Genomic DNA, 22300 nt, shown 5'->3' with positions numbered 1-22300 from the left:
AAGCTATTTGCCAAAATTATTATCGGATTGAGACTACAAATAATGGTATAAGTAAATATCTATACAAAGTTATTAGATATTTCTCCCAATTTGTACTAACAATATCGCATGGTTGAAACACATGCTTGGGTAAATCAAATGAACATTGATTCCAATAATTTTATTATTTGGCATGACCGGTTGGACCATACCGGATCAAGTATGATGCGAAAAATTATTGAAAATTCAATTGTCATCCATTGAAGAACGAAGATTCTTCAATTAAGTGAATTTTCTTGTATTGTTTGTTCTCAAGAAATATTTATTATTAATATTCACCAGCTAAAGTTGAGATTGAACATTCTACGCTTTTGAAACGTATAGAGGGTGAAATGTATGGGCCCATTCACCCATCATGTGGACCATTCAGATAATATATGATTTTAATAGATGCATCTATAAAGTGGTCACATGTATGTTCATTATGAACTCGCAATTTGGTGTTTGCAGATTGTTTGCTCAAATAATGAGATTAAGAGCATAATTTATGAATTATAAGATAAAGACAGTTTGTCTTGATAATGGTAGAATTTACATCAGGCTTTATGATTATTATATAACAACTGAGATCACAGTTGAATAGCCTGTTGTTTATGTTTATATCCAAAATGGTTTAGCAAAATCATTTATTAAATGTCTCCAATTAATAGCTAAACCATTGGTTATGAGAACAAAGCATCATTTGTACGCATCGGGCCAAAAGGTTGTCATAAATTCTCCCTATTACAATTGGCTTATGGTCGAAGCCAAATATTTCTCATCTTAAAATTTTTGGATGTGCGGCTTATGTTCTAATTGCTCCACCACAAACAAGACAAAGATGAGTTCCCAAATAAAGTTGGGAATATATGTTGGATATAAATCTCCTTATATAATGCAATATATTGCCAATGATAGGAGATTTATTTAATGAATTAGTTTTTCCAACATGAGGGGGAGAGAATAAACAGTTGGAAAAAGAGATTGATTGTATGCATTATCATTATCTCATTAGATCCTCAGATCGAGAACCGTGAACTTGAAGTTCAAAGGATAATGCAATAAATATTATAAATCAACGCCAGATTTGTTGACTTGCTAAGAGTTACTAAATCTCATATTCCACTGTAAATGCTCCAATTAGAATTGATGTCCCAAGCAGGACAATCTATCAGAGCAAATGATCAAGATGGTCATAATATGGAGACAATTGATTATGAAGATCCTGAAGACATAACTTTCTATAAAACCCCGAAGAGGTTCAGGTACCGAAAATAATGAAGAGATCTCGATTAGTTATGTCATTGCAGAAAAAGATGGAACCGAAAAGATAAAGTTGTCGACAACATTTTTGTATATTATGTTATTGTTGAAATAATACATCAAGACGAGGATCTTGAATATAAATTTGTTGATGAATATAAATCAAGAAATGATTGGCCAAAATGTAGAGACGCAATTCAAGCAGAATTGAATTCGCTTGAAAATAAAGTTTTTGGACATGTAGTCCAACATCTCAAAGGTATAAAGCCAGTGGGTACAATTGAGTTTTTCAAAAAATGAAATGAGAAAAAGAATGAAATCGTGATATATAAATCATGAATTATGGCACAAGAATTTTCGCAGATGCCGGCATAGATTACATGGAAATATGTTCTCTTGTGGTGGATGCAATCACCTTCAGATATCTTATTAACTGGGCAAGATATGAAAATTTTGACATGCGTCAATGGATATTATTAAAGCCTATTTATATGGCTCACTCGAGTGTAAAATATATATGAAAATCCTGAAGGATTCAAAATGATGAAGCATATAAAAATTCCTAGGAAGTTTGCTCAATAAGGCTTCAAAGATTATCAAGGCATATATGGTAATCTCCTTAGTGGATATTTACTAAATGAAAAGCATAAAAATGATCCAATTTATTATTGTGCCTTTATTAAAGGATATGGATCTAATTTTAGTAAGTATATATGATGATGATTTAAATATCATCGAAACTCCTGAAGAGTTTCCAAAAGCAGTAGATTATTTTAAGAAAGTTGAAATGAAAATCTTGGAAAGACAATGATTTGTCTTGATTTGTAAATTGAGCATTTGACGAATGAAATATTTGTTCATCAATCAACTTATATAGAGAATATTTTGAAGAGATTTTATCTAGATAAAATACATCCATTGAGTACCCCAATGGTTGTGAGATTGTTCAATATAAAGAAAGATTCATTTCGACCCCAAGAAAACAATGGAGAATTTCTTGGTCCCGAAGTACCATATCTTAGTGCAATTGGGGCATTAATGTATCTTGCTGATAATACACAATCGGATGTAGCATTTTCTATAAGTGTATTAACAAGATTTATTTATTCTCCAATACGAAGACATTGAAATGTTATAAAACATATATTTCAGTATATTTGAGAAATTATTGACATGATATTATTTTATGAATGTGGATATCAACTTACTAGTTTTGCAAATGCAGGATATTTATCTGATCTACATAAAACTAGATCTCAAACATGCTATTTATTTTCAATTGAATGTTAGCTATTTTATATTTGGTTAAGATCAATGATACAACACATTCATGAAGCATGCAATCTTCTACTAGAAGAAGGGAATTTCAACAATATTATATGAAGATTATGCTGCATGCAAAGCTCAATTGAAGGGATGATACATCAAAGAAGATAGAACGAAGCATATTTCACCGAAATTCTTCTTCACTCTTGATCTTCAATGAAATGGTGAAATATATGTTCATTGAATTCGCTCAAGTGATAACTTGACGAGTTTATTTATTGAAGTGTTGCCTACTTCAGATGTTGAGAAGTTGGTATATAATAATGGAATGTACGTATTCAAAGATACTCAATGATGTTATCATCGGGGGAGTAAAATACGTGCTTGCACTCTTTTTCCCTTAACCAAGGTTTTGTCCCACTGGGTTTTCCCGGTAAGGTTTTTAATGAGGCAGCTACCAATACGATTATTTAGATATGTATACTCTTTTTCCTTCACTAAGATTTTTTTCCCACAGGGTTTTTCTTAGTAAGGTTTTAACGAGGTACATTATCTATTGATGGACATCCAAGGGGAGTGTTATAAATAATATTTATTATGGATGTCCATTACCCCAAAGAGATTGTACTTCCAATTGAAGATCTCAATTACCTCAGGATGCAATATTGGTGAAGATCACAACCATCTCATTACACAATGTTGGCAGTCAATATTTCACCTATGCACCTTCTATCTTGGGTAGCAACTATCCTCCATATCAAGAATATCTTATTGTGTGCAAGAATCATATATTGTATTAATCGGAGGAGGAGGTTAATTAAAAAAAAAAAAGAAAAAAACTAAATAGAAAGAAACATGTTTGAGGTTTTGTTATATTTTATTTTTTTTGGTTAAAAAATATTTTATATAAAAAAAAGGGGTTAACAAAAATTGTAAAAAATGAAAAAAAAAAAAAAAAAAAAAAGGGAAGGGGAGGTGGGAGGGGGGGGGGGGGGGAAAAAAAAAAAAAAAAAAAAAAAAAGAAAGTGGGGGGAGGGGGGGGGGGGGGGGGGGGGGGGTTGTGTTTGTTCCTTTTTGGGAGAAAGGAGAGATGGGGGGGGGAGAAAAAGAAAACCAGCCCCCGCCCGCCTTCTCTCTACAACTCATCGTTTCTATGCCTCCTTGTTTTGGCTTTCATCTCTGTGGAACGGCGGAGGGAAATCTTATTTCTTCGTCGTTCCACTGAAGTTCCTTTTTACTGTTTTTTTATGGATTTTTTTTTAATTGTTTGTTCAATTCTGGCATTACAGAGATGCTTGTTCTTGTCGGGACACAAGAGAAAGCATGATCACTATGGTTGCTGCAAAATGGATCGTTGTCTCGCTTTCATAAGCGGTGATTTTGACACTATCGTAAAGTTGAATGTGAATCATTCCTAATCACTAGACATCAAGGAAAGATACAAAGAATGGTGATTTCGGTACACATACCCCCAAACTTAAAATGAACAGTGTCCTCACAGCGAAAGAAAGAAAAATAAAATAATGAAAAAACAGAGAAAAAGAAGGAGAACAAGACTTCCTTGAATCAACAACGTATCTGCTGCATCATCATGAATGTGAACACTGAGCAGATGCGAAGAGAGAGTGTTGTGATGTCGTTGTAGTATAGTGGCAAGTATTTCCGCCTATCACGCTGGTGACCTTGGTTTGATCCCCGGCAACGGTGCCAAAAACTTAACGGTATTACTAAATGAAGTCTTCGGTGGTTAGTTACCACCGGAAGTTACATGTGGATAGTAGTTGCAACCCTACTTTTTCATGTTAATTTACCCTTTCTTTCTTCTTCTTCTTCTTCTTTTTTTTTTTTTTTTTTGGTTGAGGTAACCTTTAATTTACCCATTGAACTTGTATTACAACACCAAGACAGTCATAAGCCCAACTCATCAACGATGTAGACCAGTTAAGTATGGCCCACTCGTGTTTGTGATGGTTTTTTTACACTTTTACGTATAGACGTGAGTAAGCCGATATCATACTTTGACTGAAATTAGTAAATAGATTCGAGTCCGGATCCGGATCCTCATCCAGTTGGGGGAGCACTCTATGCTCTTGACGGCTTCTAAACCACACAAACATGTGGGGCCCACAGGTGAAAAACACTTTTTAGAAAAAATAAAAAAAAATTTCAAATTTTCACTTGTGGGCCCCACATGTTTGTGTGGTCGGAAAGTCGTCGTCTGTACTCTCCTGATGGGTGAGGATCCGGACTCAATAGATTCAACAAAAAACAAAAAAAAAAAAAAGAAAAAGAAAATAGATACGAATTGACCACGTGTCAGTATGCTACTGGTCAACATCCGTAAGAGGCTATGACTAGGATTCTCATATTTTTAATTCCATTACTGTCCCTATATTGAACCGCAAATTTCTATAATTCTCGTCACGAGTCTCACGACTCAGGATTGAGACTTCAAGGAAGTCCAAGTCGAAGGGAATTCGGACAACTACCGCCTCTGGCCGTTTGATTACGTAATTGCAAAAATTGAAGTCTTCCATTACAACAAGTCTCTGGCTCTGAGGGTTTTATCAAACTACCAGATCGGAGTTGAAAACCCTAGATCGATGTCAATCATTGTCATCTCTTCTTCGATTTGATTTTCAATCTCTCCAGGGTGGTTCTGTTCGGTTAGAATCGAGAAATTCTGTGTGTGAGTAAATTTTTTTTCTTCCTTTTTTTCAGTAAAATAGTGATTAAGGTATGAGGCTTTGGATAAAGTATGAATTTTTTGGGGTTCTGTTTTGATTGGATTTGAAATTCAGGGTTAGGTTGTTTGAAGAGTAGATGGCGGCAGAAGGTGAGGAAGAGGTTGAGTATGAGAGTGATCCAGAAGAGGCGTTGTTGCCCTTGACGATGCGGAGGAGGGAAGCGAGCGATGATGAAGAAGGAGATGAAGAGGAGAGAAAGAAGTCTCCGAGGAATGATCCGAGGTCTGTGATCGGTTCAGATGGTGAATCGGAGGGTGAAGGTGGAGCACCTGCGTATGATGATGAAGAATCTGAGATAGAAGAAGAGGAAGAAGAGGAGGAGGAGGAGGAGGAGGAGGAGGTGGTGGTGGTGGAGGAAGAAGAAGAAGTTGAAGAAGTGTACGAGGAAGAAAAGGAGTATGAGGAAAGAGGCAGTGAGGGAAGAACTGATGTCGATGCGGGTAAAGTCGAGATTCAGGTTGCAGCGCCAGATTCTGGTGGAGATGCGGGACAATTAAGCAGAGAACCAAACGAATTTCAAAGTGAGAATCAGAATCAGGCGGAAGATGAGAGGAAGGAGAACGAGCCATATGCTGTGCCGACTGCTGGTGCTTTTTACATGCATGATGACCGGTTCAGAGACAATGGTGGTGGTCGACACAGGTACTGATTTTGACGCTTTGGTGTTTCTATTTGTTGACAAATTGTAATGTTTTTACAAGTTTCCAGAGTGTCATGTCATGATTGCAAGACAAACTGTCTTTGACACTCATTTTCAGTAATTCTATTTGGTCTTAAGAGTAAAACATGAATTACATATGCTCTTTGTTTCTTAACATGTTGCACAGGTGGATTCCCTTTAGTTGCATGAACAAACCTCACTTTCCTAGCATTTTTCTTCTGTATTGAAAGATATATGCAAAATCTAATTTGTTGATGGATAAACGTTCTTGTATCAATTTTAAGGTGGCTTCTTGATCGATGCATTTGTTGCTTGTATTGTTGAAACTCTATACATGGTTCTAGTTTTCAATTTGCTTGCCCCTAAATCTAAAAACTAGTTCTCGCTCATCTGAATCAGAGCACTTATCTGTCTTCTTTGGTATTTGGTTATCTGTTTTAACGAACTGAAAGCTTTTATGCGTTCTTCGGGTGGAGGCACATAATTATATCTTTTGTTAAAATTGCTAGTAAGTGTAATGACTACCATTACCTGTATCTACCAAGAAACTTTTTTTTTTTTTTAGTTGGGGAGGAGGGTTTTAGTATAGCTGTCTGAGATCTTGAGAGTAATCCTTATAGCTTAAGAAATGTAAGGGTGTTGCAAGAACTATGTCTGGGAGAATGTGCCACTCTAACCTTCCCAGCTTCCTTTCTAGGATAATTTCACTTTGCACCTTTAGAGATACTTGTGGTGCCTGACATGGAGAAATCCTGGAAAACCGAACATCAATATTTAATACCAAGGTATTATTGCATGCAAGGCTAATGTAGCACTTTAGTATCGTTTTGGTTCATATTTGTTACTATGTAGGGCATTTTCTACTAACATGGTTAAGAACTAAGATTTTAGTGAGCAGCTGATCCGTCTTGAAATAAACATTCATGCTAAATGACCTTTTACTCCTTTTGCCTTGTTGTTTTACTTCTAAAACTGGCTTACTGTTCAGTTAAGTAACTGAAACTTATATGAGTTAGGAAGGAAGACTGTGCAAACATTTTATGTTTAAGCCGATGAGAAATATCTGACTATTTACTAGGTTTGGGGCTATATAGCATGGAAGATTTTGTGATGAAAGCATCAAAATCAATCTAATGTTCTTTGCTAAACCCTGTGATACCAAATTTTAGTCATGCCAGCTGAAAAAAGATGAAACTGCTTTTGTGACATCAGAGCTATCACAGCCACTATGAAAGCTAATTTGGCAGTAAACAGCCACCCTTACAGACTGTGGCTACTGTTTCTAATAAAACTTGAAAGGAGGAATTGAGTCAATTGACACCCAACAGCCACTCTGACGGGTACCTTGTACACACCTTTGTTTTTTAGTAAACCCAAAAGTCATGGTCTGTTAGAAGCTGGCTCTTAAGTTATGATGTAGCATGTAATTTGGACTTGAAATGACCAATCTACCCTCATCTTCCCCCAACTCTCTGTTCGATCCTGATCCCACTTCTGGCCCAAGACACAGATTTCAGCCTATTTAAAAACTCTCCATTTTCACAGAAGAAAGTCTGCAAGGAGAGTGAGGAGTACAGATTGTCACCAGCAACTGGACCTCTCATCTGTTGTGGTTTCTTCTGACCATCACTCTTGTGAAGAGAACAAAGGCGAGCAGAATTCAGTAGTTGCATTGACTTCATAGTACACTTCCGAAGTTGACTCTTCTTTCTTGATTCCAGTGTTAGGTAATGAGAACATCAAGAAAACATGGTAAAATGTCTGAAAGAGTTGGGGTTCCTAGGACAGAGCAGTGACCAGTGAAATTGGAGAGAAAACAGAGTGGGGGTAAAACAGGGAAGAAATAGACAAGTTTCAGAGATTTAAAGTTTAAATTATCTGATGTAACGTTGCAATGTACTACAACTTTCAGTCAGAAGAGAATCCACTTCACCACAAACTGAAATCCAAGTTTCTAAACTGAGGTGATTAGCTGGAAAGGCAGTAAGAGAGGGCTTGCCTATACTTTGTAAAGCTAAGATAAGCTAAGTTGAAAGCCTGAAACTGATCTGACTGGAAGTGTCTGGCATCTTTACCATCTTGAAAGGTCTAGAAATCCCATGGTTATGGAACCCCGTGGATGATAACATTTGGTGCAGTGATTTCCACTTCGTTAATGGCCAAAATCCCTTTGAAATCAAACCCCTTTGTAATTTCAAGTTTTTGACCCAGAACCAAGGTCCTTAGGTGGGCTTTTTAGGGTATAGCAAGTCCAGTTCCCCGTACATGAATGAGTAAGATGAGATACAGAACTTCACATGCCATTCCAGCTACGGCAATGGTGATGCCAAAAAATCAATTATGGCAAGTGCATATTGTGGTGTAAATCTACAGAGCTTTCTGGGTTTGAGTTCGATTTAGGGATTAGATAGACCTGAGCTTTGGGGAAGATAATAGTGTAAGGGTCATTCAAGTCCAAACTACAAGCCATGCCATCACTTAACTGTTGGTTTCTAACAGACAGATACTTTTGAGCTTTATTAGAAAACAAAGAGGTGTACCAGGTGTTTCTTTCAACTTTCTTCCTTATTAATGTTTCAGTCATAGCATCACCACATCATATACTGCACTCAACTACCTCCAAGCCAACCAACACCCCCCCCCCCCCCCCCCAAAAAAAAAAAAAAAAAAACATAAAAAATACCCCACCCAAAAAGAAATTAAATAACCAATTGAACCCTAGATTCCATCATCTCTAAACTGCATACTAAAACCCTATCCTCTGCGGGCCTAACCAGCCATCCAAATTCACTTGAATTTTAATCCAGCATCCCTCTCCAGCTCCTCTACTTGTTCCCTGGCCAAGCTGGTTTCCATTTGACCAGTTAAAACCCTAAATCTCCATCATCTTTGTTTTCCTAATTTTGCTGGGACATCAAAATCAGCATTCAAACCGTGTAAAACCTCAAACTTGTAACCACCTCTACTTTCATATCACTTGACTTTATCACTCCGAATTATTTTACTTTGCTTCACTTTTAACCATGTCTTACTTGAGGGGATGTGGATATACATAGTCTTCTTTTATTTTGTCTAATTTTTTTTTCTTACTGCTTTCAGGCGGACTCCTGGTGGGCGGAAGTTGTGGGAATCAAAAGATGACAGGAAGTGGGGGCATGATAAATTTGAAGAGATGACTTTACATGAGACGCACTATGAAGGGGTTAGTATATTCATTTTACTGTCTGCGTGATTACTGGTGGCTATTTTTATTTATCCTTTTGCTTATCAGAAAGTCCAGCATCTGTGTATTGATTTTATTAAGTTTTCCGAACTTCGAATTTGACTTATGGCTAGCTCCCTGCATTTAGGTGGTAGTTATTGATGATCACTTGTTTTGTATGTGTAGGAGAGGAGGAAATCCAAAGGCCATTATCGAGGTCCTGGGAAGCACCGAGGTATGGACCAGGGGAATGCACGAGGAAGCAGGTCTAGAGGTTACGGCAACAGTAATAATCAAAACCATTCTTCTAAGTCGGTGGTGAGAGGGAGGGGCCCCAGAAGGTATGAACCTCCTTCAAAGTACAACAGTGAGCCTCCAACAAATCAAAACAAACAGTGAGTTCAACAATTCTCAGCGTTTTGTTAGTTCCCTTGACAACTACCAACCAGCGCCCCCCCCCCCCACCAAAAAAAAGGGAGGAAAAAAAACAAACACGTTCTTTCTAAGTAATGTTCCTCCATTCTTGAAATGATGTTCTTTATTTTTGTTCAGATCAGGGAAGGTTATTGAGACAACTTCAAATGCTAGTTCAGGGAGGGTACACACAAACACTAAAAGTTTACAATCTGATCGAGTTCCTTCGAGGCAAAATGTTTTCGCATCTAGTTTGAATTCCGCTTCTCCTCCATTTTATCCATCTGGCACGTCCGGTCAAGATATCTCTGCACAACAGAAGAGGGATGCACAATCTGGAAATGGAAACAAGAATCTCACACCTTCTGGAATGGAAGATAACCACTCTACACCCAATTCCAACTCATACCGAGGGAAAAATGTGGCTGATCCAATTGGCCTGGAGAGGCTCTATGTTGGTGAATCCATTCGTCCTGTTTCTGGAAAGCAATTAACTAATCTGCAGTTGCAGGCTTCTGGAGCCTCACCCATTCTTACGACTCAGTCACCTCAGTCCAGGGCCCAGGGAAGGGGTTTAGCTATTCCAGGACAGCTTAGTTATCAGCCAACTCCACCTCTTAACCAAGTTCACAGGGTTACTGCAGAGGCACAATCTTCTTTTGTTCAGCCAAGGCCTGTTCAAATTCCAGCCCAACCTTTGCGAACTTCTGCTCATCATTTGGGTCAGCGTCCAGGTGCTGGGTCCCAAGCCTCTTCTCCACCTGTAGCTTCATCAAGAAATTCTCCTGAACCTGGAGAATCAGAATCTCCGCCAAGTTCCAGTAAATCCAAGACTGCTTTGGTTGGAAAAGGGAAAGGCAATGTTCAAGGCAGTGGAAGGGGTTCTTTTCTGTACAATGGGGCTCAGGTTATTGGAGCCACTGGATCAATGGGTGGTCCTCATGGAGATCAAAATTTTCCTGGCACTCCAGCACTTTTACCTTGTGAGGCTTCTATACTATTTAATTTTTTTATGTATCCATCATTGGTATAGTGGGCAAGCCTGGTTACAGTGCAATTGTTAACTTACCTGTTCATTGCAGCCTGTGGGTTCAAAACTTGAAACCTCTTTGTGTAGCAGGGTCCCTCCCAGGTGCCTCAGTACTGTGAGCCTGGTGCACTGGAGTGCTGGGATCCAGTATTGGTGCTAGGTTATACTCCCAGTGGGGGCATCTGTTCTTTTCCTGCATAAGCATTAGCAGGAAATACAGTCTTGATATTATTATAGGTTTATTCTAGTCTGCATCACAAGTTGTCTAACTGTTGGTTGATCTACAGTTATGCAAATTGGGGGACAGCATCCTGGTGGTATTGGAGTTCCTGCTGTTGGTATGGCACTTCCTGGATATGTTGCGCAGCCTGGTTTTGGAAATTCTGAGATGACATGGTATGTATCTTTCTCTCTATCTCTCATTCCAGCTGGTGGGTTTTCCGGTGATTATTTGGCACTAGAACAAGAAGATTAGGTTCATCTAGGTTACTTGTAATCTTGTTTCTAATCACAAAGGACAATTTTGGTGGATTAATATCTTCTTGTTGCTGATTTATCTTATCCTACATGTCAGCTATTATTTTGGTCCATATCCATATTGACTAAAGACCCTACTTTTTGGTTTTAATTTGATGGCATGTTGAACTTTTGAAGTAATCAATTTCTATATCCTTTTATCTAGGGTACCAGTTTTGGCTGGTGCTGCAGCAGGCGCTTTGGGGGCTACATATTATGCTGTTGATGGTGGTTATTATGCTCGTCAATCTGGGCAGACATCTTCCTTGGGTTCATCTGGGTTAGTAGCATAACCCCTTTACTGTTAACCACCATTTTTCAAATTTCAGTTTTCTTGTATTATTCAAGTTTTGCGGGATTTGTCTATGAAAATTTGATGATAGATGCTGATATCACCTTGCTTCTTTCCCATAACCTGTTTAGTTGTGGCTCTTGCAAGCCCAGTTCCTTATTGATGGTTTAGTTTTGTACGGAAAAATATATGGAGTTTCTGAACCACATTTTCTATTTGAGGTGGTTAGTTGGTGGACTCACACATGTCTAAGCTAATTTATTGGAAAAACTGTCTTATGAAATTAGAATTCTGAATGGTGTTTGTACTGGGTTCTTGAGAGAGCCTCTTATAATTTGTTCTTGGACAGATAATTTCCCAAATTCAGTATAGTATTTAACCATCATGTCACTGCATGCTAGTGTTTCTTCTATTTTCTTTGTTTGAGCTCTTATAAGTTATAACCCCCACTTCTCCCTCATTTCTTGTGTTAGCATTGAATTATCACCCCTTTGTTTGTTGTTCAATGTTTGAAATTTGAAAGCATCCTTACTTTTAAATTATTGTGCAGCAAAGAAGCAAGTTCAAACAAACCTAATAATGGGTGGAAGCCTCCCCAAAAATCTGGTAAGGAATTTGATCATTCGATTTACCATGGTTTTGATAGATTGTTATGATTTGAAGCTGCCCCTTCTCTTCTCTTTCTGTTTTTTAAATCATCTTTCTTGCAGAGCTTGTAAATGATGAATTTGGGCAACGTCAAAACAAACCTCGTAGGTAAGTAAACATCTTTGCCTGTTATACATAAAGCATGGTTGTCAAGGCGATTACCTGGAGGGGCTATAGAAAGACCCTTGCAATATAAGTGATTATATATGTTATAGCAAATATAATTTTAATTTATACACTTATATGCAATATTGTGATCTTGTCAATACATCATGATATAACTATACTAGTATGGTCCCAACTATCTTAGCCCTAGATTCAGTAGGATCAATCAGGGGCCAGTTCTTCTAATATCTAATTAGAACCAGCTAGAATCTAGATATTAGAGAATCCCTGGTGTGAATACTACCTAGGGTAAAAGGTTAATTTCATAAAATTTTCTGGTCAGGTTGCAACCAGATTCAAATACTTCTGTTATGAGGATAATGGGGAGGATATGGTCCAAAGGAAATGAAAATTTGATGGTTAGATTTGACTGGGCAGGATCTCTGCAAAAATCACCTTGTGCATGTACTACTAGAAAGTCATTGCAGGTTTTTAAAGTATCTGCTTGGTTGAACCTGAAACTTAGGGTTTATGGTGGTTAGATGGGCCGGCAGGGTTGATGGAAGGTAGTTTATATTAAGGGGGTGATGTGGTTTGGATATGAAAGGTTATGGATGGTCTATGTAGCTTGTATTAGATCCCCTTTGAATGGGAGCCTCCAGAAACGAGTATAAAAATTAAATTGGAAAGAAAAGGGATTCATTTTCCCGGGGGGTGGGTCTCCTTAACTGAGGCTGTGCTTGTAATGGCAGATCTGTAGTATTAATTTTACAGTCAGCAAGAGGAGTTAGGATTTTAGATACCTAAGCATCCATGATCATGGTTATTAAAGGCTGCCTGGGTGTCAAGGCATTTTTTGGATGGCCTAGGTGTTGGACTGCTTTATGTGCATGAAGAACACTAACTGCTTTGTGTCTTTAGGCGATGCCTTGGACACCATATGACCTCATAGGGCTGGCCGGTCACTTTTGGACAACTTGTGTTTGCTCTTCAATTTCTTTTGGGTTTTCTTAATTGATAAAAAAATCATTCTAAAATATAACACATCATGGTGGTTTATTTTGTAACCATGCAATGAGAACCGGCGATGTCATGGGATCAATTTAGGATAAAAAAATGAAATGGGGAAACCCCTTAAAGCCTAATCGTGAAATAGATTAGGTCAATTAGGGTTTTGGAATAGATAAGAGGCAAGTATTACTACTACTTTTGGTTGTATTATGATTAGATGAACTTATGTTTGCTTTTATTTTTTTGAATATCTTGCATCATTATTTTATATAAATTTCTCTCTTTTATTATATTATTAGTTTTTTTGGGAAGAAAGAAAATAGCATTCATAGGACCAGCATTTTAAGTCATCTTGGGTTACAACTGGGCTATGGTTCCTGTTGTAACTCCAAAAAGCTAGGCCTCAACATATTGGAGATATTCTTACTTGGGAGATTTACGATAGGAAAAAGAACAGAAATAAAAAAATTTATGATTTCCAAGAGAACTGGAACCATTTCCAAAGGCCAAGGAGCAGTAGGAATGGGAAGAAGCTAACGTGAACTAGAATCAACCCCTAGAGTGGGCCTCAAGGCCACTCCAAGGTGGCACACCAAGGGCTGGGTGAACCCTCCAAGAGGGAAAGTTTGGTCCATCCCAGCCCTAGTTATTTGCTAATTTTAATTTTCGGAGTAGTCTTTGTCAGTTGGGAGTCTAGTTTGAGTTAAAGATAAGTTCTTGAGGCCTTGGGATTCTTCTTTATGGATGGACTCTTGTCCGTCTTTATTTACAAGAAGAGGGGGAATATATTTTTAAGGAGATTACATTAGATCTTTAAATATTTATTTGGATGGTTGAGATTATTTGTAAGGGGATCGTCCTTTAGGATTGGAGTCAAGAATTGAGATTCTTCTTCAAAGATCAGATTCCATATTCTGTCTAGCATTCTTCTTCTGGTACTCTGTCAGTAAACAACCCCTAGTCCACCTTCTCCTCTCTACACTACCATCGTAGTCCCTCCCCTCCCCTTCCCCTTCAAGGGCAGCAACCCCAGCACCCTCCCTAACCTCCCCAGCCCATGGCAAGACCCTTCCCTACTACCCCAGGCCCCTACGACACCCCTAAGCCCTCCCCCTACCCCTTGTAACTCAGTCCCTCCCCCCCCACCTCTCCCCTGCCCTACGATACCCCCTCTCCTCCCCCTTTCTATCCCTTTCGGCCCTCTCCCTTTCCCTACTGACTTGCAGCCGGGGGGAAGATTGCCCAAGATTTTCATCCCATCCCCCAATTTGTACTGTTTTCCCCTCTGAAGTGTACCCCCATTAGGAGTTGTTAAGACCTTAGTATCTTCTAATCAATCCTTTCACTTTCTGTTACCCAAATCCTACAACCCAAACCATTCCAAGATAATCCCTGAAACCTCCCCACATACAACCACAGGGCTCCTAATAAATTTTGGTATACCCCATCTCTTTGTTACATCCCATATTGGTTCTGAGCATCTCAAAATCATCCCATGGGAACTTCTTGACTCTTTAGGCTTTTCCCTATCATCCCAAGAACCCATTAATTGTTTTCTAGTGCTTCCTTCCAACCCCGATCCAGTCCAGAACAATCCGTAGGCATCCCAGATAATTGTTGAGTTGCTGGAAAATTCTGGGCAAACCCTAAAGAATCATCAAAAGAAACCCTAACTCTAAAATTGGGTTTCCATCAGAAGCCTTTCCAGAAACGGAATGTTTGAAACTGAGCCTTCCGAAGTGCTACAGAAAATGGCCATATTACAGCCCCTAGAATGACCTCCATGTGTGTAGGCCACTGCTTCCTGTGAGATATATCTGCCCCTATGTACAAAACAAAAAGCCCACCTCCATTTTGTCCAGGATACACCTGCAACGAACAGGATTTGAGTCATAGTCCAGCCTGGTTAGACTAATTAAATAAAGCTACTTTCATACTCAAAATTATTTACCCGGAGTTTTAGGTCCATTAAGTTGGCATTGTTTCCTAGTGGAAGGCCTCGTTGGTTCTGGATCTGCTTCACCTAGTATGTGAAACCAATTAGATTATGAGCAACTGTAGTTGCTACATTGCGACCTACTGGTTGCAGGATTCAAGTTGGGAAACAGCTTCTTTGTGAAGCGGTAAGGCTGTGTACATTTTGACTGTACCCTAGACCCTACAGTTGCATGAGAGTCATGTTCCCTTTCTTTATGCACAAAGTATATAGTACAATGTAAGCATAAAAAGGCACCCACAGGGCTCCTGCCGTTGCAGGGTCTGGAGAGGGTCATGGCATATGTAGCCTTAACCCTGCTTTAGAGGCTGTTTCCAGAGGTTATCCAAGCATGTTTATTTAATTTTTTTTTTTGAAAAAAAAGAAAAAAAGAAGAAGAAGAAAGGTTATAAATGAATGTAAACTTTGGAGGTGTGGACAAGGCATGTTATCACCTTGGTCCAAGGAGGAGCCTAAATGCCAAGGAGACACTGGGTGATGCCTTGACTGACATAATGTTTCTCCTTTAGATATGTACAATTGTCTAATGCTTCTCCTCTCTATTTTTCTGTATTTGTTTCCGTAAAATTTTGTTCATTTTTTCAACATGTTTGCTTACAAATGATATGGTTGCTCTCTGCAGATATTCGGAGATGAACTTTGGCCAGTGAATTACATATATGAGATTCGAGTGTATTTGAATAAGCACCTAAGGTCAGCTATTCTTTCTTTCTCTCTCTCCAACCCACCCATCCCCCCCCCCCCCCCCAAATAAAAAAAAAAAAAAAGTATCACTAGCTTGCATTATTTTCGGTCTGAATTTGAGTTGAATCCTGATGTTTGGTATTTCAGGCTTTCTCCTAGTCCTTTGTGATCTCCATCTTTTGTTTTGGAGCACTTTGGGGATTAACATGTCCAAAGATGTGCTAGGTAGGTTGTTTTTTGGCATCTCATATGCTACTTGCTTATATCCCGTAATAAAATAATTTATTTATTGGAAACTTCTTTTCTTTGAGGGTTTTTTTTTTGGGGGGGGGGGGGGAGGTTTCATGCAAGAGTCCAGGATACCACCTCGGAGATGCTCTCTATTTTGATTAGATCTTTAAGAAAATGTTAACTGTCTGGAAACTACAGTCATCTGAACAAACAATATTTTTTTCAGTTGGGTAGAAAACAATATTTGTTAGATGTCTGCAAAAGTAAGGCTTTCTAGCCTGGTGGGTGGTTTCAACATGGTAATGATATGGGTTTTATTGGAAAAGTACCAGTTTTTATAACGAGCTTACATTTTTTTTTTTTGGGGGGGGGGGGGGGGGGGGTGTTTACTTCTCCGAGTAGCTGTTTTTTCTAGAGGTGAATAGTTTTGTTTCTGATATTTGAATTTTGTGGTTCACGTAAAGAAAGGAATGGTGTGACGTGTGGTGTAGGCTTTTTCGTTAGAACACTGGGGTTGTCATTTTGAGATTTATTTTGCTTCCTCCAAATAACCGTTCACCACCTTATGAACCATGCATGAATAGTGGGCTTGGGAAATATGATTTACAGTTCAATTCAAACCAACTCTGTTCCTGTAGGAGGATAGGCTAACTTAGATAGGAAGTGCTCTTAGGACTGCATACATTATGTCCCGGCCCAGGCTCTGTTGTGTCAGGAACCGCATGCACCGAGTACACCCTTTTTAGAGACTTGAAGCATTTCCTTTAAGCTCTTAATAATGCAATGGGCTTACTTCTCCATAATTCTCTTTTGATGCAGTTATAAACAAACGCCTGCTCATGCTGCGGTTGATTTCAGAAGAGCATTGCGGCTTGACGGGTGGCAGTTCCTTGTTCAAAGTGCGGTATGATATGTAACAGAAGCCTCATGTTTCTTCATAAGCGTAATGTGTATGGTTATCATATTGCTCAATGCCTATGCTGATTTTCTCCAGGTGTTGTGGTTGCTGGTTTGTTTTTCTGTGAAGCTTGTGAGAAGTAGTAACGGGCTTCTTCAAAAATGATAATAGAAGGGAAGAACTGAAAAAAAGATAATAAAAAGAAGAAAAAAAGAATTGCAGTTAATTGCATAGTGAAGTACTTGGTAGATTGCTCAATCTATGTCTTGGTGATATACTTGTTGATCTGAGTATTAATTATGGTTGGCTATTTGGTTATCTTCCTCTCCTTTTTTCCTTCATTTCTTGTAGTTAATTTCCTAATTTCCAGGGACAGGTAAACTGCTTTTGCTTTTCTTTTAATGAAAATAGGGGAATCGAAATGCTATCCATGTCATGGCTTAGTTGCGAGTCCAGTGACGATGCCCAAACTAACTTGCCTTAGAGAATCATCGACTCTATTTGAAATTATGCCAAATCTCATGGGGTGGGAAACTATCCTAAGAAACATTCTCTTCTGAGGGATCCCCAAAACTTTCTGATATAACAGAGAGAGTGTTTGGTTGCAATGTGAATGCGAATGGCAATCGGCAAGGGAAGTAGGGTGAACTAAAATGAATTTCTTTTGTCTGTTGTATGTCGTTTGGTTGTAAGGAAAATGTGGTAAGTTGTAAGGTTTAAAGTATCCCACGATGCCATACGATACTAGTCGGTGCGTATTCATATTTGACCCAACGTATCCATATTTGACCCAACCGATACAATACACCTCGATACATCTTTCCATTGAATTACGCTAAAATACAATACTCGATGTAGGACGATACGTGTCTTAAAATCACTGGACCGATACGATAGTCGATACCGATACTTTAAACCTTGGTAAGCTGTTTTCGTTGGCTGTAAAATTCCCCCAAAAAACAGAAAAATCATATCAACTCCTTTGTCATGGTTATGGTATTCTTTGACAGTTCCCGGTGTACTATGTTACACTGGGTATAGTGTGCTTTGTTTATGTATTCATGTTAGGGTATGCGTGCCTGGTTAGGAGTGATTTTGCTTGGGTTTGGTGCATTTACAGCGAGACAGCGTTGACCGTTTGATTGAAATCTCAACAGAGGTGTGATGTGACGGCCTAAAATTACTTTGAACGGATTGAACAACTGGGATCTATTTATGTACGATACTTAGTTGACTTCATGTGAAGTACCTAATGAATTATGAGTTCAATAAACTTTGTTGAGCAGAAAGATAGATATTCCTTGGTCACAATTCACTTATTGAGAGATTTCGTGTGGGGCTAATAGTTTTCATCAGTGCATAACTGAAGCAAAATTAGAGCCAGTGTAAACTCTATTTGGGCTTTTGGGCTCTTAGCACCCCATTTGCACCCTATGTTAAGCTATCTTTAAAATCAATGGGACTGCAAATAGAGAAGAGAGAGTAATGGTTGACTGATCATCCATTCAAACTAGAACCAGATCCTCTGTCATCCTTAGATCTCATTCACAATCAAGATATCTCCACATTTCTGGCACTTTCTTTTTCCCAGAGAGAGAGAGAGAGAGAGAGTTGAGATCTACGATTTGGAAGATTATAAATAAAAGACCCACTAATAATATTAACTTGTCATTGCCATCATGGTTCTAGGTATTGACATTATATTAGGTAATTTCTATTAATTTTATGTGGCATTCCGGCAATTACAAGGTTTTATCCTTTTCTTATATTTCTAAAGAGGCCAACTCAATGGTGGGGTTATTCCGTTGTAAATAGGAACTTTGTTCCCCTTGCCACTCCCTGGCTCCTTGATGCGCCTGTAATAAGTGATTTTAACGAGTTTCAACAACTTTATCTCAGAAAGAAATCATACTAGTCTTATACTTTGATGATATTCTTTGTTTGTTGGTACATAAACAAGGTAAAACCCAAGACAAAAAACAAACTAGACATTTATAGTAGAGATCTCCGCTTGCAGGACCTCCTATAAGGCTAGATAGAGGAGGATCCGGGAAGAATATCAAAGAGCCCTTTAAAGCTAAGGCATCCATTCCATCCTACAGCACCATTGGCATCCCTACAGATGCGACAGAAGGAAACATGGGATTAGGAGCCCACCATGCCTTTGTCTCCTCCGCCAACCTAACAAGCCAACCCAAGTACTTCACCACAGGAGAGGCAAGAACCCTAGGAGGGATGATGATATTAAAATAGATACGGTGTTAGGTTATTTTTTCCCCCCCTACCTAAACCACACCATCCTAGGGTTCCCTAGTTCTGGTGATGTACTTGGGTTGGCTTGTGGGGGGGGGGGGGGGGAAATATCAATATACACTAACACCATATCTATTTTTTATGAAGGAAATGAAAGACAAATTCATTCAGTATATACTGTAATTGCTCGAAATTTATAAAATAAAAAGAAATCATTCAATATATAGCGTGTCTATTAATATTGGAGTCTAGATTAGCTCCCAACCAATGGAGAATAATGTACTCTAGTAATAGTTGCCCACCATAAAATAGTGTTAGTGCCCGCCCTTGAATATTAATAAAATAAATCATAAGACCCTAATGAACCCCATATAGGTCCCACCATTATTGTGTGGAGAAAAGCATGAGAACAACATATTGTTCTCTCGATGGGGTGGTAATCTAACTCTCAATATTGATATATGATATCACCATTAAAAAAATTATGATATTTTCCATTTCACTTATCCGTCCTACATATGCATCAAAGTCGGTTTCTTTTGTCACTTTTTATGTGAATTGTTGGATATTGAGACGACCTAGTTAATTCTCATGCTCTTTTCGTGTCAAATATTTTCTTCCTTTATCCTTTGGATGCTCCCCCACTCCTTTCAGAAAAGATAAAAAAAAAAAGCTTTTTTGCCTCTAGAGAACTCACTTTGGAGAGCTTAATATAAATTTCTATCTGGGCCAAAAGGAAAAATCATATACTTCTGCTACACATGAAGATACTGTATCCCTCTATTTCCTCTTTTCTCAAATCCTAAATTTATCAGCTTTAAGAGTTGGAGTCTCAAGGTTAAAGAAACTATGAAGCACCTCCAGAGAGTTCTTCACACATCACTTATATTTTTATAGAAATATTTGTAATTAAAAAATTATAATCATAGACAACCCATGCAGTGCCTATTTATAGTTATAACCTTTGTGATAGAATTTCTAATAATGGATTATAAACCGTAAGTAATCCGCAACTATACGTTATTAATACGGATGTTTTAATATTTTACTGTGGAAAAATCCACAGTTCTAAGTTGTAATGTGAAACCACTTATGTACCATGTGTCTTGACCTAATCGATGTATAAATATTATTTGTTTGACGTGATGAGTGGGGACAAGCAAAATGATATTAGTTTTTCAGTTGACTTCAATAAATATTATGAGTATTTTATATCAACTTTAATAAATATATAATTTGTTTATATATTATTGGGATAAATCATTAAAAGCCAAATAAAATTCAACAAGTTCTTAAATGTATTTTTTTTCCATCTCCAATTGAACTTTTTCACTTCTTGATTTTAATTTTTTACGTTCATGTATATCACTTCAATCAAATATGTCAATCTAGTAATTCATTACCGACATTCAATTTGAAGTTCAATCAAATAAGTCTGGTTTATTTATATTATTTTTATCTATTTCATTATCATACGATTTATCTATACATATTTATATTATAAAATATTATACGATATAAGTAGCATGGTTTCCCCTTTGAGAACCAACAAATTTCAAGCTCACTGTGATTTAAAAAAAAAAAAAGAAGTATATATATATTTCTTAATAGTCCATACATCACATGAGTTCAATAATGGTGGAACCGACAAGGTCAGTGGGAGCATTGCTTCTAGTGTAATTATAATGCAATGACTTGTTACACACTGTCTATCCACCACCAGCAAACTGCAACAGAGAGCTCTCTAATATGGAAACCTTCAAAAGCAAAAGGTGTGGATCGATCTCACTAGGTGACTTGGCTTAAATACTTCAACTTCACTTCATCTTTATAATTTATTTGAAGAAATTGGATTTAAGTCAGCAACATTATGAATGTATTTATATATTTAACTATTTATTTTAATTTACTTTACTTTACTTTCCAAAGGTTCTAAATTCATAGGGCTAATACTGTTTAAACCATGACCCAAATAAGTAAATTTTTTTTTTATCAAACCTAAGTAAAATTTTTAAAATAATGAAGAACACCAATCAAAATTCCATCGTAGGAAATATATTTTCTTATGTTTTATGGTAATGTCTAATCATGCGTTTACAACTAGTGTTAATGTGTCACGAGTGCAACCCTTACAAAGAAATTAACCAATGGTTTAGGTATCTTTGTTCAATTCTAAGAATTATCTTCTTCATAAGTGAAGGACAGTGTTGGTTCAAGACCTAGGCGCCATAATCCTAAATAGTTTTTGGAAGAATGAAATTTCTTTTATGGTCAATTAGGGACAGAGACAGGGCCAACTCATTCCGACTTCGTCTAAAAAGGACAATTAAGATAGGCTTGGGTTTGACTTGGTCTGTCAAATTTCACGATCAAGGACAAATATCTTAGGTTCCAAATCATGCATGATCAAGACAACAATAGACTAAACTAAGAGCACTTAGGGATAGGATTGGATTTGTGAAAGCCATACCCCAACCTATCGATCCCTATATATGTGAGTCCGGATCATCTCCCCGTCGGGGGAGCACTCTGAAATAATACATGGTCTGTGCTCCCCCATGGCTTGGCTTCCTGACCACAAAAATTAATGGGGCCCACGGTGAAAAATACTTTTTGGAAAAAATAAAAAAAAAACATTTTTTTTTCATCAGTGGGCCCCACTGGTTTTTGTGGTAAGGAAGCCGTCTGTGCTCCCCTGACAGGGAGATGATCCGGATTCTATATATGCAGCCCTGATAAAGGTTTTTTTTTTGAGTATTAAACCTCTTCCATTCACCCAAAAAAAATGTATATAATAATAAAAAAATAATATTCAAAAAATTATTTAAATTAGCATTAAAAGATATTATGGGAATTGACTAAAGTGCCCTCACTTGAAATAATTATTGAGTCCATTGCACTCAAAACCAGACATTCTCATTAAGCTATCAGGCTGGTCATTATAAAACCTTCCACTCAGCACATACACACCCACTTAGGGCTAAAAAGATATTCTCATCTCTCATGACTTCATTGTTGGTCGGTGATTTTTAATTTCTTGAGTTCCCGTTACTTGTGTCTCTTCT

General features: G+C 37.8%; 1 protein-coding gene across 2 annotated transcripts; it reads left to right on the top strand.

Annotated features, from left to right (window-relative positions):
• Positions 1-4984: 4984 nt before the first annotated feature.
• On the top strand, positions 4985-17984 carry LOC149007329 (protein MLN51 homolog). 2 transcript variants are annotated; one of them, XM_089165114.1, is made up of 13 exons: positions 4985-5236; positions 5349-5936; positions 9055-9157; positions 9344-9552; positions 9710-10554; positions 10889-10997; positions 11284-11397; positions 11960-12015; positions 12120-12165; positions 15792-15862; positions 16001-16078; positions 16904-16988; positions 17079-17982. In XM_089165114.1, the coding sequence occupies exons 2-10, from the start codon at positions 5371-5373 to the stop codon at positions 15817-15819; spliced, it is 2076 nt and encodes a 691-aa protein (XP_089021240.1). In that variant the 5' UTR covers positions 4985-5236; positions 5349-5370; the 3' UTR covers positions 15820-15862; positions 16001-16078; positions 16904-16988; positions 17079-17982. The 2 variants fall into 2 exon arrangements, with proteins under 2 accessions (XP_089021240.1, XP_089021243.1); XM_089165117.1 differs by lacking the exon at positions 16001-16078 and having other exon boundaries at positions 17079-17984.
• Positions 17985-22300: the final 4316 nt, after the last annotated feature.

Source organism: Hakea prostrata, chromosome 8 (assembly GCF_041222555.1).
Source record: "Hakea prostrata isolate BN-2017 chromosome 8, UWA_Hpros_2, whole genome shotgun sequence".
Classification (NCBI taxonomy): Eukaryota; Viridiplantae; Streptophyta; class Magnoliopsida; order Proteales; family Proteaceae; genus Hakea; species Hakea prostrata.
Note: the sequence above shows the minus strand (reverse complement) of the source record. Positions and strands in the feature narration are given on the sequence as shown.